At 51.5% G+C, this 12,585-nt stretch overlaps 1 protein-coding gene across 1 annotated transcript; it reads right to left on the bottom strand.

Annotated features, from left to right (window-relative positions):
- Window positions 1–669: 669 nt before the first annotated feature.
- Crabp1 (cellular retinoic acid binding protein 1) lies at window positions 670–8,888 on the bottom strand. The gene is made up of 4 exons (XM_090321435.1): window positions 8,761–8,888; window positions 8,017–8,195; window positions 4,621–4,734; window positions 670–896 (listed from the first exon to the last, which is right to left on the bottom strand). Exons 1-4 carry the CDS (start codon window positions 8,828–8,830, stop codon window positions 846–848), a joined length of 414 nt encoding a protein of 137 aa, XP_090177561.1. The 5' UTR covers window positions 8,831–8,888; the 3' UTR covers window positions 670–845.
- Window positions 8,889–12,585: the final 3,697 nt, after the last annotated feature.

The raw sequence follows: 12,585 nt of genomic DNA, 5'->3' as shown, positions 1-12,585 counted from the left end.
TCTTTACTTCCGGCTTTTTGGTGGCTAAGTGGTTTTATGTGCTTGGGCTGGCTTCAAACAGTAACCCTCATGTCTCAGCCTCCCAACAAAGCTCTCTTTCTCGCTAGAAAACACCGGGAATAACTAATCTAACTGAAAACCCCTGTGGTGAAAGGATGGTACCTGCATTTGCAACCCTTCTGCAGGATTGCAGCTTGAGCTTGCGGAGGTATCCTTAAGGCTGAAACACTGCCGCCTGGCTCTGGTAGCTCACGCCTGTCATCCCAGCTACTCAGGTAGCTGAGATCTGAGGATCAAAACCCAAAGCCAGGGGGCCGGGAGTTTGGCCTAGAGGTAGAGTGCTTGCCTAGCATGCACGAAGACCCAGGTTCAATTCCTCGGTACCACATACATAGAAAAAGCTGGAAGTGGTGCTGAGGCTCAAGTGGTAGAGCTCTAGCCTTGAGAAAGCCCAAGGACAGTGCTCAGACTCTGAGCCCAAGCCCAGGACTGCAGGGGGAAAAAAAAAAGGCAGAGAACAGACACAGACTACACAGACTAAACCCAGTACTGGGAACAGCAGTACCCAAAATCACTCCCTTGTGGAAACTGAGGCAACATTCTCCACCCTTCCCCCACAAAGAAGGGAAAAATCATAAGATGTGTTTAACAAGTTTAATATATGATGCTTCAACATGCAAATACCTTCCTGTGGTCCACTGGAGGTACAGGAGGCTGAGGTCATGAGGGGAACACTACAACATTCTCTGGGGGAAACGGGGTCACCTAGTGTGGAAAGGCTCAAAGGGAGGGCCGATCACAGCTCCAACCTTTTCTTCGGGGAAAGCCTGCATCCAGCTTCACCTTCACTCCCGAACGTAAATTCTCGTGCAGACTACATCATCCGCGCCAAATGTCTGCACACGAGGAGAAAAGGAAAGGAAAAGAAAAAAAGATCACTGACACCTGTGGAATGCTGCTCAAAGCATGTCACAGACAAGGCCACCAGCCATTCAGAAATTCAACTTCCTGTCAAGTGCCAGTGACTCACGCCTGTCATCCCAGCTACTCAGGAGGCTGAGATGGGAGGACTGTGGTTCAAAGCCACGTAGAAAAGTATGTCGGACTTTTTTTTTTTTTTTTAGCCAGTCATTCTTGAACTCAGGGCCTGGGCACTGTCCTTGAGCTTTCTCAAGGCTAGCGCTCTATCATTTGAGCTACAGCGCCGCTTCCAGCTTTTTCTGTGTAGGTGGTACTAAGGAATTAAACCCAGGGCTTCATGCATGCTAGGCAAGCACTCTACCCTAAGACCACGCTCTCAGCCCTCTGTGGAGACTTTTATCTCCAATGAACCACCAGAAAGATGGGAGTGGAAGTGTGGCTCAAGTGAGCGAGCATTAATCCTGAATGAGAAAAGCCAAGCGTGTATGTGTGTGCACACAGACATACACAGGAAATGCAAGTTTTTTGCACATCCATCTTCACTGCTGCACTATTCACAATAGCTGAATTATGAAAACAACCGAAATGTCCCACAATAGATGAGTGGATCGGAAATATGTGGGACCTCTACACAATGAAATTTTACACAGCCATCATTATGTCATTTGCAGGGAAATGGATGAACCTTGAACAAGGCATATTAGGTGGTAAGTCAACCTCAGAGAGTGCATGCTCTCTCTTCTAAGTGGAAGCTAGTTCGAAAATACACAGGGACATGATGAATTATACAGGACCCTAAGCATACACACACAGGGAGACCAGAGGGACATTGTTCCTGAGCTCTTCAACTCAAGGCTCTCACTCTACCCCTTGAGCCACAGCGCCACTTCCGGTTTTCTGGTGGTTAATTGGAGATAAAGGTCTCACAGACCTTAGTGCCTGGACTGGCTTTGAACCACAAACCTCAGATCTCAGCCTCCTGAGCAGCCTGTGCAGGAGCCACTGGTGCCCACTGGCTTTGTTTTTATTTTCTACATTGCCAAGGACCAAATCCAGGGCTTTCCACATGCTAAGGTAATGCTCTATTATTGCTCTTATATTTCTAACCTTTTTTTTTCTTCTTTTTTGAATTAAACTCAAGACATTGCACTTACTCAGCTTGCTTGCTTGCTTGGCTAGTACTCTACCACTTGAGCCACATCTCCAACCCTGGTTTTTGCTGGTTATTTAAGAGATAGAGTCCTGAAGACATTTCTGTCCAAGCTACTCTCAACTGGCCAGCCTCCAGATCTCAGCCTCTGGAGTAGCTGGGATTACAGGTATGAGACATGGGCACTTGATGAGAAATGGCCTTTCTCAGGCCAGGAGTTTGGCCTAGTGGTAGAGTTCTTGCCTAGCATACGTGAAGACTGGGGTTCGATTCCTCAGTACCACATACATAGAAAAAAAGCTGGAAGTGGTGCTGTGGCTCAAGTGATAGAGCTCTAGCCTTAAGAAAACCCAAGGACAATGATTAGGCCCTGAGTTCAAGTCCCAGGACCGGCAAAAAGAAAAAAGAAATGGCCTTTATCATTTCTCAGTCTGCAACCTCTGCTTAGAGATTCTTAAAAGAAACTGGCTAATGAATATTCCAGAGCAGGAAGAGGAAGTGTCCTCAGTTGCTCGACAATCTACAGATGAGGGAAACTTTTCCCTGCTGGCACTTGAGTTTATTGCCACTTAACTAGAATAATTTGCTTTTCGTAGTGACCCTCTATCCCCTGCCTTTGCGAACTGATTAATGATAATAACCCTTGAAACAAAAGCCCACATTTCACATCCAAATGGCCACGAATGAATGCTCCCCTCGAAACCTGTCTGTCTCTGTGGACACAGGGACAGATGCCCAGCAGATCTACAGCGTGGTGGAAGGCCTGGGGAGTTTGGGAAAGCCCTTTACAAGAACCTGGCTTGTGATTCTTGGAACTTGAATTCTACTTGAGTCACACTTTCTCAGAGTTCGCCCCTCTGCTCTTATCCAGCAGGAGAAGCCTGAAGCCTTCCTGCTCTGTGTGTCCATTTCCCTACATGGATGTGCCCGGCCCCATCCCCTCCACCTTCCCTAGAAACTACACTAGCTAGGTGGTAAACTGAGGCAATCTATGTTATATGAAAGGGGAAAGGAGGGGTGTGTTATCAAGTGACTTGTACTTGCAGAATCAACACAGAATTCCAGAGCTAGAAGAAGTCTTGGGGGGCAAGACCTGAACTGAACCCCGCATTTGGTACCAGGGGGACTGAGTTCAGGGGTAAGGAAGGGAAAGGAATGGGAGGGAGGGGAGGAAGGAAGGGAAAGGGAAAGGAGATGGGGCACCAGTGGCTCATGCCTGTCATCCTGGCTACTCTGAAGGCTGAGATCTGAGGATCATGGTTCAAATCCAGCCCTATGCAGGAAAGTCCATGCCACCTTTATTTATAATGAACCACCCAAAAGCCAGAAGTAGAGCTGTGGGCCCTTCAAGGTGGTAGAACACTGGCCTCTAAAGAAGCTGAGGAACAGTGCCCAGGCCCTGAATTCAAGCCTTATGACTGACCAAAAAGAAAAAAATCCCATGCTGGGCCAGGAGCATGGCCTAGTGGTGCAGTGCTTGCCTGGCATGCACGAAGCCCTAGGTTCAATTCCTCAGTACCACATACTCAGAAAAATCCAGAATTGGTACTATGGCTCAAGTGGTAGAGCTCTAGCCTTGAGAAAGTCCAAGGACAGTGCTCAAACCTTGAGCTCAAGTCCAGGACTGGCAAAAAAAAATAAATCCCCCCCCCACCAAAAAAAGAAAATGAGGAGGGGGAGAGGGAAGGGAGGGGAGGGACGAGAGGGGAGGGGAGGGCCACCCCACACAAGGAATCTTCCTCCCACTGCTCCTCTGAGCATCCCCAGAATTTGAGATGACACCTCAGAAGGTGGGCGGCTGTCTCGGAGGAGACGTTAATAAAATGTCTGACAGAGAATAAAGGACACAAATTCCTGGTTACTCACAACGGCTTTGCCTCTTTCTAGTCTGTTGGGGGATGGGCTGGGGAAGACTGCAAAGAAAGTTCTGGAACACAAAGGGAGAGTGACATGGGGTTGTCTGCCTTCCCAGCCTCCCTTTGTTGCAAGAAGAGATGGAGTCAGCTTGTGATTGGGAGGATGGCCTCTTCGGGTGGCAGGCGGGTTTTAGGTGTCAGTGGGCATCCTCTCACAGCACAGACCACCATCCCCAGGGCTCAAGACCCAGATGGTCCATGTTGGCTAACATCCCAAATGACCACTGTTTGGCTGGCTCTGGAGTGTCACTGTGAGTTTTTCTTTCCTTTTTTGTGTTGGTCCTGGGGCTTGAACTCAGGGCCTGGGCACTGTCCTTAAGCATTTTTTTTTTCTCAAAGCTAGCGCTCTATCACTTGAGCCACTGCTAGCTTTTTTGGTGGTTCATTGGCGAGATGAGTCTCCTGGACTTTCCTGTCCAGTCTGGCTTTGAACCATGATCTTTAGATTCTAGCCTCCTGAGTCGCTGGGATGGCAGGTGTGAAACTCTGGTGCCTGGTTTTTCTGCTCCTATTTTTAAGCCAAGGCCAATGGGGTCCTCTGAATGACCTTAGGGAGACCACCACTTGTGTGTCTCCACTTGGGGATCACTGGGGGACATCCTGGTAGCCTCAGGGTAGAGGGGGTTTTCTCACCAGGATGAGCTCGTCGTTGGCCAGTTCACGGGTCCAGTAGGTTTTGGGGCCGTCCCCCTCGAGAAGAGTCTGTGTGCAGTGGATCTTGTTCTCATTCTCCCAGGTGGGTAGACTCTGCCGACAGGAAAGCCGTTAGTGACATTAATGACCATCCGGTGGTGGTAGAAACAGACCGGAAATGTGCACTGATGAATAATTGCCATTCAGAAAAGCAACACAGGTCCCTGTCAGCCAGGCTCCCAGCCTTCTCTGCTCAACTAAATCAAGTCCAAATTCACGGGGGGAGGGTCACTAGATTTTATGAGCTATAAACTTTAATACCTTGTATTTTATGCATCAGGGACTCGCCAAGGCAGTAGAGACTTAGATATGCTTTGTACTGCTACAAATAAAATTCAGGGTATATGACGATTCCTTTATAGCAAGATGGACTCCCCACCCCCTTTTATTTTTGCTTGAAATCAGGGTGAGTGCTATCCCTGAGCCTCTTTGTGGTCAAGGCTAGTTCTCCACCACCTGAACCACAGTACCACTTTCAGCTTTTTCTGAGTTTAATGGGGATAAGAATTTCATAGACTTTCCTGCCCAGGCTGGCTTTGAACCACAATCCTCAGATCTCAGCCTCTTTAGTAGCTAGAATTATGGGTATGAGCTACCCGAAATTGGTGGATTCTTTTCTTCAAGCAATTTGGATCTGATTAATTTTTAGGGGGGGGGAGAGGAGTACCAGAACTAGGATTTAAACTCAGGGGTCTCACAATCCCACTTGGCTTTTTGCCTCTAGGCTGGTGCTTTACTACTTGAGCCACACCTATTCTTCTAGCTTTTTGCTGGTTATATAGAGATATAGAACCCCCTGTACTTTTGTGTATGGGGAAGGCTCCGAACTTCAATCTTCAGATCACAGCCTCCTGAGTAGTTACGATTACAGGTGTGAGCCATGGGATACAAAGCAATTTGTATTTTGAAAGGCAAAAACCTCAAAATGAACTATGCAATTTGTGGGCAGAGGTGAGGGGGAAACTGAGGCAAAGCAAAGAAGGGGTGTCACTGTCCAAAAGAGAAATGTATGCAGTCACAAATTATGAATGGGTAACCCCTCGGTACACTACCTTAATAATAACATATATATATATATGCACATAGACATACACATAACAACTTCAGAACTACGAACTTTTAAAATAGTTAAGATATCATGTTTATAACAACAATTGTGATGATAGTTCAGATAAGAAATGGTGCCTTCCTTCTGTTTACATTCTCATCAGAAGTAGCTCATAGCCTACTTGGATAAAACTATATTTACTGCTGGGGCGGGAGCATGGCCTAGTGGTAGAGTGCTTTCATAGCATACATGAAACCCTAGGTTCCATTCCTTGGTACCACATACCAGAAAAAGCCGGAGGTGGTGCTGTGGCTCAAGTGGTAGAGGGCTAGCTTTGAAAAAGCTCAAGTACAGTGTCCAGGTCCTGAGTTCAAGCCCCAGGACTGTCAAAAAAAAATTAGGGGCCTGGAGCATAACCTAGTGGTAGAATGCTTGCCTAACACGCACAAAGCCCTGGGTTGGATTCCTCAGTACCACATATCCAGAAAAAACTGGAAGTGGTGCTATGGCCCAAGTGGCGGAGCACTAGCCTTAAGCAAAAAGTGTCCAAGGGGCCGAGAGTTTGGCCTAGTGGTAGAGTGCTTGCCTAGCATGCATGAAGACCAGGGTTCGATTCCTCGGTACCACATACATAGAAAAAAGCCAGAAGTGGTGCTGAGGCTCAAGTGGTAGAGCTCCAGCCTTGAGAAAGTTCAAGGACAGTGCTCAGGCCCTGCGCTCAAGCCCAGGACTGGCAAATAATAATAATAATAATAATAATAATAATAATAATAATAATAGTGATTAAATCACAGACTTTTCATTTCAGCTAGCTTTGAACTATGATTCTCATATCTCAGTCTCCTGAGATGGCAAGATTACAAGCATGAGAACCCAGAAATGGTGAGGTTTTTTTGGTTTCTGTTTTCAAGACAGTCTCACTACCAAGCCCAGGCTGATTTTGAAGGTTAGATTCTCTAACCCTAGACTCCTGAGTGCTGGGATTGTAGGAGTGTACTACCTTGTTCAGAGAGCAACAAAAGAGGTATTTACTTCCTTGGCACTGAATCAGGCATAAAGCAATGAATTGTACATCCTTTTTTTTAAAAAAAGAAAAATACCAATCACATTACATTTAGTTCCACAGATGGAAAAATAATTTCTGCTCCTGTTTAACAGTCTATCTCCCTCCCTTTCTCCAGTGTTTAAAAAAAGAGAGTAGTGACATTCCAAGATTGGGAAATTATTTATTTTCTTTCATCTGTCCAGAGCCCCGTGCCTGTCTGATCTCAGAGCCTGAGACTGAGCATCAGTTCTGGTGAAAGATAGATTGGATCCAGCTCCCCACCCCACCCCCAAAGCAGGATGCAATCTTTGGCCCTAGAATTGCAGAGCCCGAAAAGGGTGTCCAGCTTTGCTGCTGGTGAGAGCTGACGTCTAAACCATCAAGCTGCAAACACAAAGGAACAGCTCAGCCTTTGGTGGCGCATGCCTGTCATCTTAGATACTCAAGGGGCTCAGATCTGAGGATGGAAGTTTGAAGCCAGCTTGGGTAAGGAAGACTGTGAGACTATTATCTCCAATGGAAATGGAGCTATAGCTCTTCTTGAGAGAAAAAAAAAAACACAAAAACAAAAGCCGAGGAGCTCAAGGTCCTGAGTTCAAGCCTTATTAACACACACACACACACACGCGCGCACACACACACACACACACACACACACACACACTTAAATCCACCACCACCTTCAGAAGGACTTAGAAAGAGCTCTCCATCCATCTACCTAGCCAAGCTACATTTGCTTCTGGAAGATTCTACCATTCCTTTAAGAAACCCGGCTGAGGATGAGTTGGGTGGGGAGAGGTGCCAGGCCTTGGGGACTGCTGAACTTGGATTCTGAGCAGTCTCAGGAGGTCCTGGCACCCAAGGGGGGGGGGGGTGGGGAAGGGCTTCAGCTGCACCTGTGCCACAGGACTCTGCAAATCTGAACGCTTCAAGCCCTGCAGCAAAAAACGACACACAACACACACACACACACACACACACACACACGCATATATATAATCTACCGTTGTCCACGGAGCAATCCCATAAGGAGGCATAGGTTACTTCTAAGAGATAGGTTGGGAGGGATGAGGGGTAGAACTTTTTCTCCGGTGCCCAGAGCTACTGGGTTCAAAACCTTCTTTGCAAAGGAAAACGCGAAGTCCCTGCAGCTGCGGTAAGGTTGGAGGAGTAGGCTGGAAAAGGGGGATGCCCACCCCGCCCCATCTCCCCTTCCAGGCCTCCACTGGCTCCACGAGCTCACCTTGCACTTGCGTCCATCCACCGTCTCCTCCTCGAAGCCTTCTCCCACCTTGAAGTTGATCTCCGTGGTCCGCACCGTGGTGGACGTCTTGATGTAGAACTGATCCCCGTCCTGGCGGATCTCCACGTGGGGTTTGGACGCCGCGGCCACGGCCACCTTTCTCAGCATGGCGTTCACACCTGGGCAAGAAAAAGGAAAAGGGAGGTGCACACAGGCTCCGGTGGCAGCACCTCATCACCCACCCCTCCATCCATCCCCAAACTCATCCTTCCACCCCCAATCCAGCCACCCACCCTCTCTTTCCTCATCTCTGCATCCACCCCTCACCCACCCTCAAAACTCATCCTTCCACCTCCCAACCCCACCTCCCCGCCATCCGCCCGCCGTGCCCGGGTCCTCCCGCTGTACCATGGACGCGCCCGGATTTCCAGGACTAAGAAGGGGCCCCCGCGGGTCACTGCACTCCGGGCAGGGTCCGGCCCCGCATGGGTGGCGCGCCCCGCGCCCCGCGCCCCGCGCCCTCGCCAGCCCGCCGCAGCGCGCCCCGTTGTCCGGGTGCTCGACGTGGCGGAACCCTCTAGAAGCTGCCGGGCGCCCCGTCCAGAGAACGTCAGCGGACACCGGGCGGCTCCCGCCCGCGCGCGCGCCCTGTCACGGCGCGGGCTCCCCTCTTTCCTGCCCCGGGGCTCCCCAACTTCTCCCCTCTCTCCGGGACCAAGAGGACCAAGGAGGACGACGGCTCACCCAGAGCCTTGAGCAGCTCGTCGAAATTCTCGCTGCTGCGCATCTTCCAGGTGCCGGCGAAGTTGGGCATGGTGGAGGCTGCGGTGGCGACCGGGCGAAGGGACCGGGACGGCGGCGGCGAAGAGGCTCACGCGACGCTGCGCGGCGAAGACTGGCGCTCGGCGCTCGGCCGCGCGCGCCTGGAGTACCCGGGAGGGCGCCCCGCCCCCGCCAGGACCACGCCCCCTCGCAGGCCACGCCCCCGCAGGCCACGCCCCGCAGGCCTCTCGCTGCCCACCCTGCGCGCCTGGAGTACCCGGGAGGGCGCCCCGCCCCCGCAGGCCACGCCCCCTCGCAGGCCACGCCCCGAGGCCTCTGGCTGCCCAGCCTGCGCGCCTGGAGTACCCGGGAGGGCGCCCCGCCCCCTCCTGGGCCACGCCCACCCCACGGGCTAGGAGCGCCCCCCAAGTCACTCCCCCAGCGGGCCCCACGCGCCGGAGCTCCCACCCCGCCCCTCACAGCCCCAGTAACCCGGGGCTGAGGCCAGCCATCGCCCCTCCCACGCCAGGCCCTGGCCTCCTCCATGAAGATGAGAGCCCCGGCTCCCCGCCGGTCATCCCAGCCACGCTAGAGGCTGAGGCCTGAGGATCACAGTTCGAAGCCACCCCACGCAGGGACCTCCATGAGACTCTTTAATAAACCAGCAAAAAAACAAAAGCCAGAAGTGAAGGTGTGGCTCGAGTGGGAGAGCACCAGCCTGGAGGGCAAAGGCCCCTGGTGACACACACCGAAGCAGACGGTGGTGGAGGGGGCTTGGTGAGGCTGGTGGGGTCCGTGTGAGGACGAAACTCGGCCCTCCACGCGTGCCACTCCCGGGGGCGGGCCTCCCTTCCCTCCTCCCCACTTCTGGGATGCCACACCCGCATGCACCCACGCACGCATGCACGCAGGCACGCACACATGCACGCACGCACGCATGCACGCACACATGCACCCACGCACCCACGCACGCATGCACGCACGCACACATGCATGCACGCACACATGCACCCACGCACGCACTCCCAGCACCAGCGCAAGCGAGTGGCGGGAAAGTCTCCCGTGGAGGCACCCCAGTGCTGAGCCCAGATCCGGGGAGCCTGCAGATGGTCCACGCGCATGCGCGGCCCGGACAGGGGCCGGCTGGTGCGGAGCCGTGGGGCGGGACTCTCTCCAGACTTGCACTGGGCCAGGCCTCCGGTGTCTCCACTGAGGGCGGCCTGGCGTGCCTCTGGCCCTTGGCTCACCTTTCCCTGCCAGCCTCTGCACCAGGCCACCATCTGAGCAGAGTGCTCTCCCAGGATGTCCTTCTCCACCTGCCTGTACACCGAAGGCCACCTTTATCTTGTGCCTTGTGGTCGTAGGGCTTGATCTCGGTCCCGGCACTGTCTCTAAGTTTCTTTTTTTTTTGCCAGTCCTGGGCTTGAGCTCAGGGCCTGAGCACTGTCCTTGGACTTTCTCAAGGCTAGAGCTCTACCACTTGAGCCTCAGCACCACTTCCAGCTTTTTTCTATGTATGTGGTACCGAGGAATCGAACCCGGGTCTTCGTGCATGCTAGGCAAGCACTCTACCACTAGGCCAAACTCCTGGCCCCTCTCTAAGTTTCTTTATTCAAGGCTGGCTCTCTACCACTCCAGCCACAGCTCCACTTTCTGCTTTTCGCTGGTTCACTGGAGATAAGAATCTCACAGGGCTGGGAGTGTGGCCTAGTGGTAAAGGGCCTGCCTAGCCTGCAGGCAGCCCTGGGTTCTATTCCTCAGTACCACATACACAGAAAAAGCCCGAATTGACTCTGTGGCTCAAGTGGTTAGAGTGCTAGCCTTGAGCCAAAGAAGCTCAGGGACAGTGCTCAGGCTCTGAATTCAAGCCCTGGGACTGGAAAAAACAAAATCACACAGACTTTTCCACCCCGGGCTGGCTTTGAACTATGAGCCTCTCAGATCTCAGCGTCCTGAGTAGCGAGGCTGATGGGTAACCCACCAACTCCAGACCCTATCTTTATTATAAAACTCAATTTGATCATTTTTTTCTGAACTTGCAGCATCATTTTTGGTCCTGATCTTATTCAAGTCTTCATTCTATAAATGGCTAAAAATGGAACATTTAGAAGATAATAATGGAAGCTTTTCAGTGCATCTTGATTTTCTCAGACTCTCTAGGTGGAGCTCAATCACTGTACATGAAATTATTATTGTTTCAATGGTGCTGGTATTGAGGCTTGATTTCATGGTCTCTCACTCTTGCTTAGCTTTTTTGCTCAAGACATAGTTTCCACTTCTAGCTCTGTGTGTGTGTGTGTGTGTGTGTGTGTGTGTGTGTGTGTGTGTGTAAGAGTCATGTAATTTTCTGCCCTAGCTGGCCTCAAACTATGGTCCTCAACTCTCAGCCTCCTGAGACGCTAGGATGACAGGCGTGAGCCACCAGTGTCTGGCCTATGCATAGATTTGTGAAGAATTGTGTTCTACAGCTCTGAGGTGTGTGGAGTTCCTCAAGAGTCTATCTGTTGAGTCCTTGCTAATGGAAGCCCTGTGCTTCTAAACTGGGCTGGCTTTGTTGGTCTACTGTCCAGAGTTGTATAAAACACTACTGTCTAAAACACAACACCCAGCTGAAGCTGGGTGCTGGTGACTCTCATGGAGTTTTCTGCCTGGGCTGGCTTTGAACCGTGATCCTCAGAGCTTAGCCTCCTGAGTAGCTAGGATGACAGGCGTGAGCCCCTGTGTGCAGCCAAAAGGTATCTTTGAAGTTGCCTCTAAGTTTGGGACCATGTAATTCCACTTTGGGAATTCAGGAGAGGGCCTCTTTGCTGATACCCAACCTCTTCCAGCTGCAAACTGGCGTCAGGAGGGACACTGAATGGTGATTTCCTGAGGACTCAAGGATTCCATTCTGGACCATTCCTCCTCCCCCCAGCCCCCCCAGCCCTCCCCAGAGCTGCTTTTGGTTGTGGATGTGGCCAAGTCTGGCATCCTGCTGCGGACTGTGCAGGGACCAAAGCCCCTCTCCAAGACTGCTTTGTTCTCTGGCTTTCTCAGGCCACTGACCTGGGCTTTCCCTGTCCTGGGCATTTCTGCTGAGCTTTGCTGCTTTTGGCCTGCAGACACACCAGGGTCTCAGCTCCCCTAGGCCTGCCAGCCTGGCCCCATGCCTTCAGGCAGGACTGATTCAGGCTGGAAGAATGGGGGTCAGAGTTCAGTCCCCAAAAGCTAGGGGCTCTTAAGAGAGGCCCAGTTGGGGGTGTTCAGGATAGTTCTCAACGAGTGGGGGCTGGGGCCACGGTGCTCTGCCCCAGACAATCAGGGAGTCAGCACAACAGGACAAAGAAGGGCCAATTCCCAGGGAAGAATCTGACTGTGCTTGCACTGCTTGGAGGGTTTCTTTTAGATTAGCGGAATGGAAGGAGCACTGGACTCAGAGTCAAAGGACAGACAGCATCAGGACTGAAAGGGTATCAAGGACCCTAGAGTCTCTTAGCAGAATAAATGCAAGTAGGTTTAATGAGCTGTTACTATGCGGCAGAAGCTGTAGCAATCGCTTTATGCATATTCATGAATGATTGTGCATATTCATAAATGAGCATGCATATTCATTACCTCTGTCCTATGAGATGGGTACCCATGTACAGATGGGGAAACTGAGACACAAGAACTAAAATGCCATGCCTCAGCCAGTGAGAGACAGAGCTGGCAGATGATCCCCAGTAGGCTGGCCCCAAATTTATGTTCTGATGGTTTATCACACTGGTGGGGAAATCCACAGAGGGGGTACAAAGTTCCAGGTCCCAGTGGGGTGGGGGCCAGGAAGAT

Source organism: Megascapheus bottae, chromosome 30, assembly GCF_031878675.1.
Source record: "Megascapheus bottae isolate mThoBot1 chromosome 30, mThoBot2.hap1, whole genome shotgun sequence".
NCBI classification, from domain to species: domain Eukaryota; kingdom Metazoa; phylum Chordata; class Mammalia; order Rodentia; family Geomyidae; genus Megascapheus; species Megascapheus bottae.
This window is presented reverse-complemented; position numbering and strand designations above follow the sequence as displayed.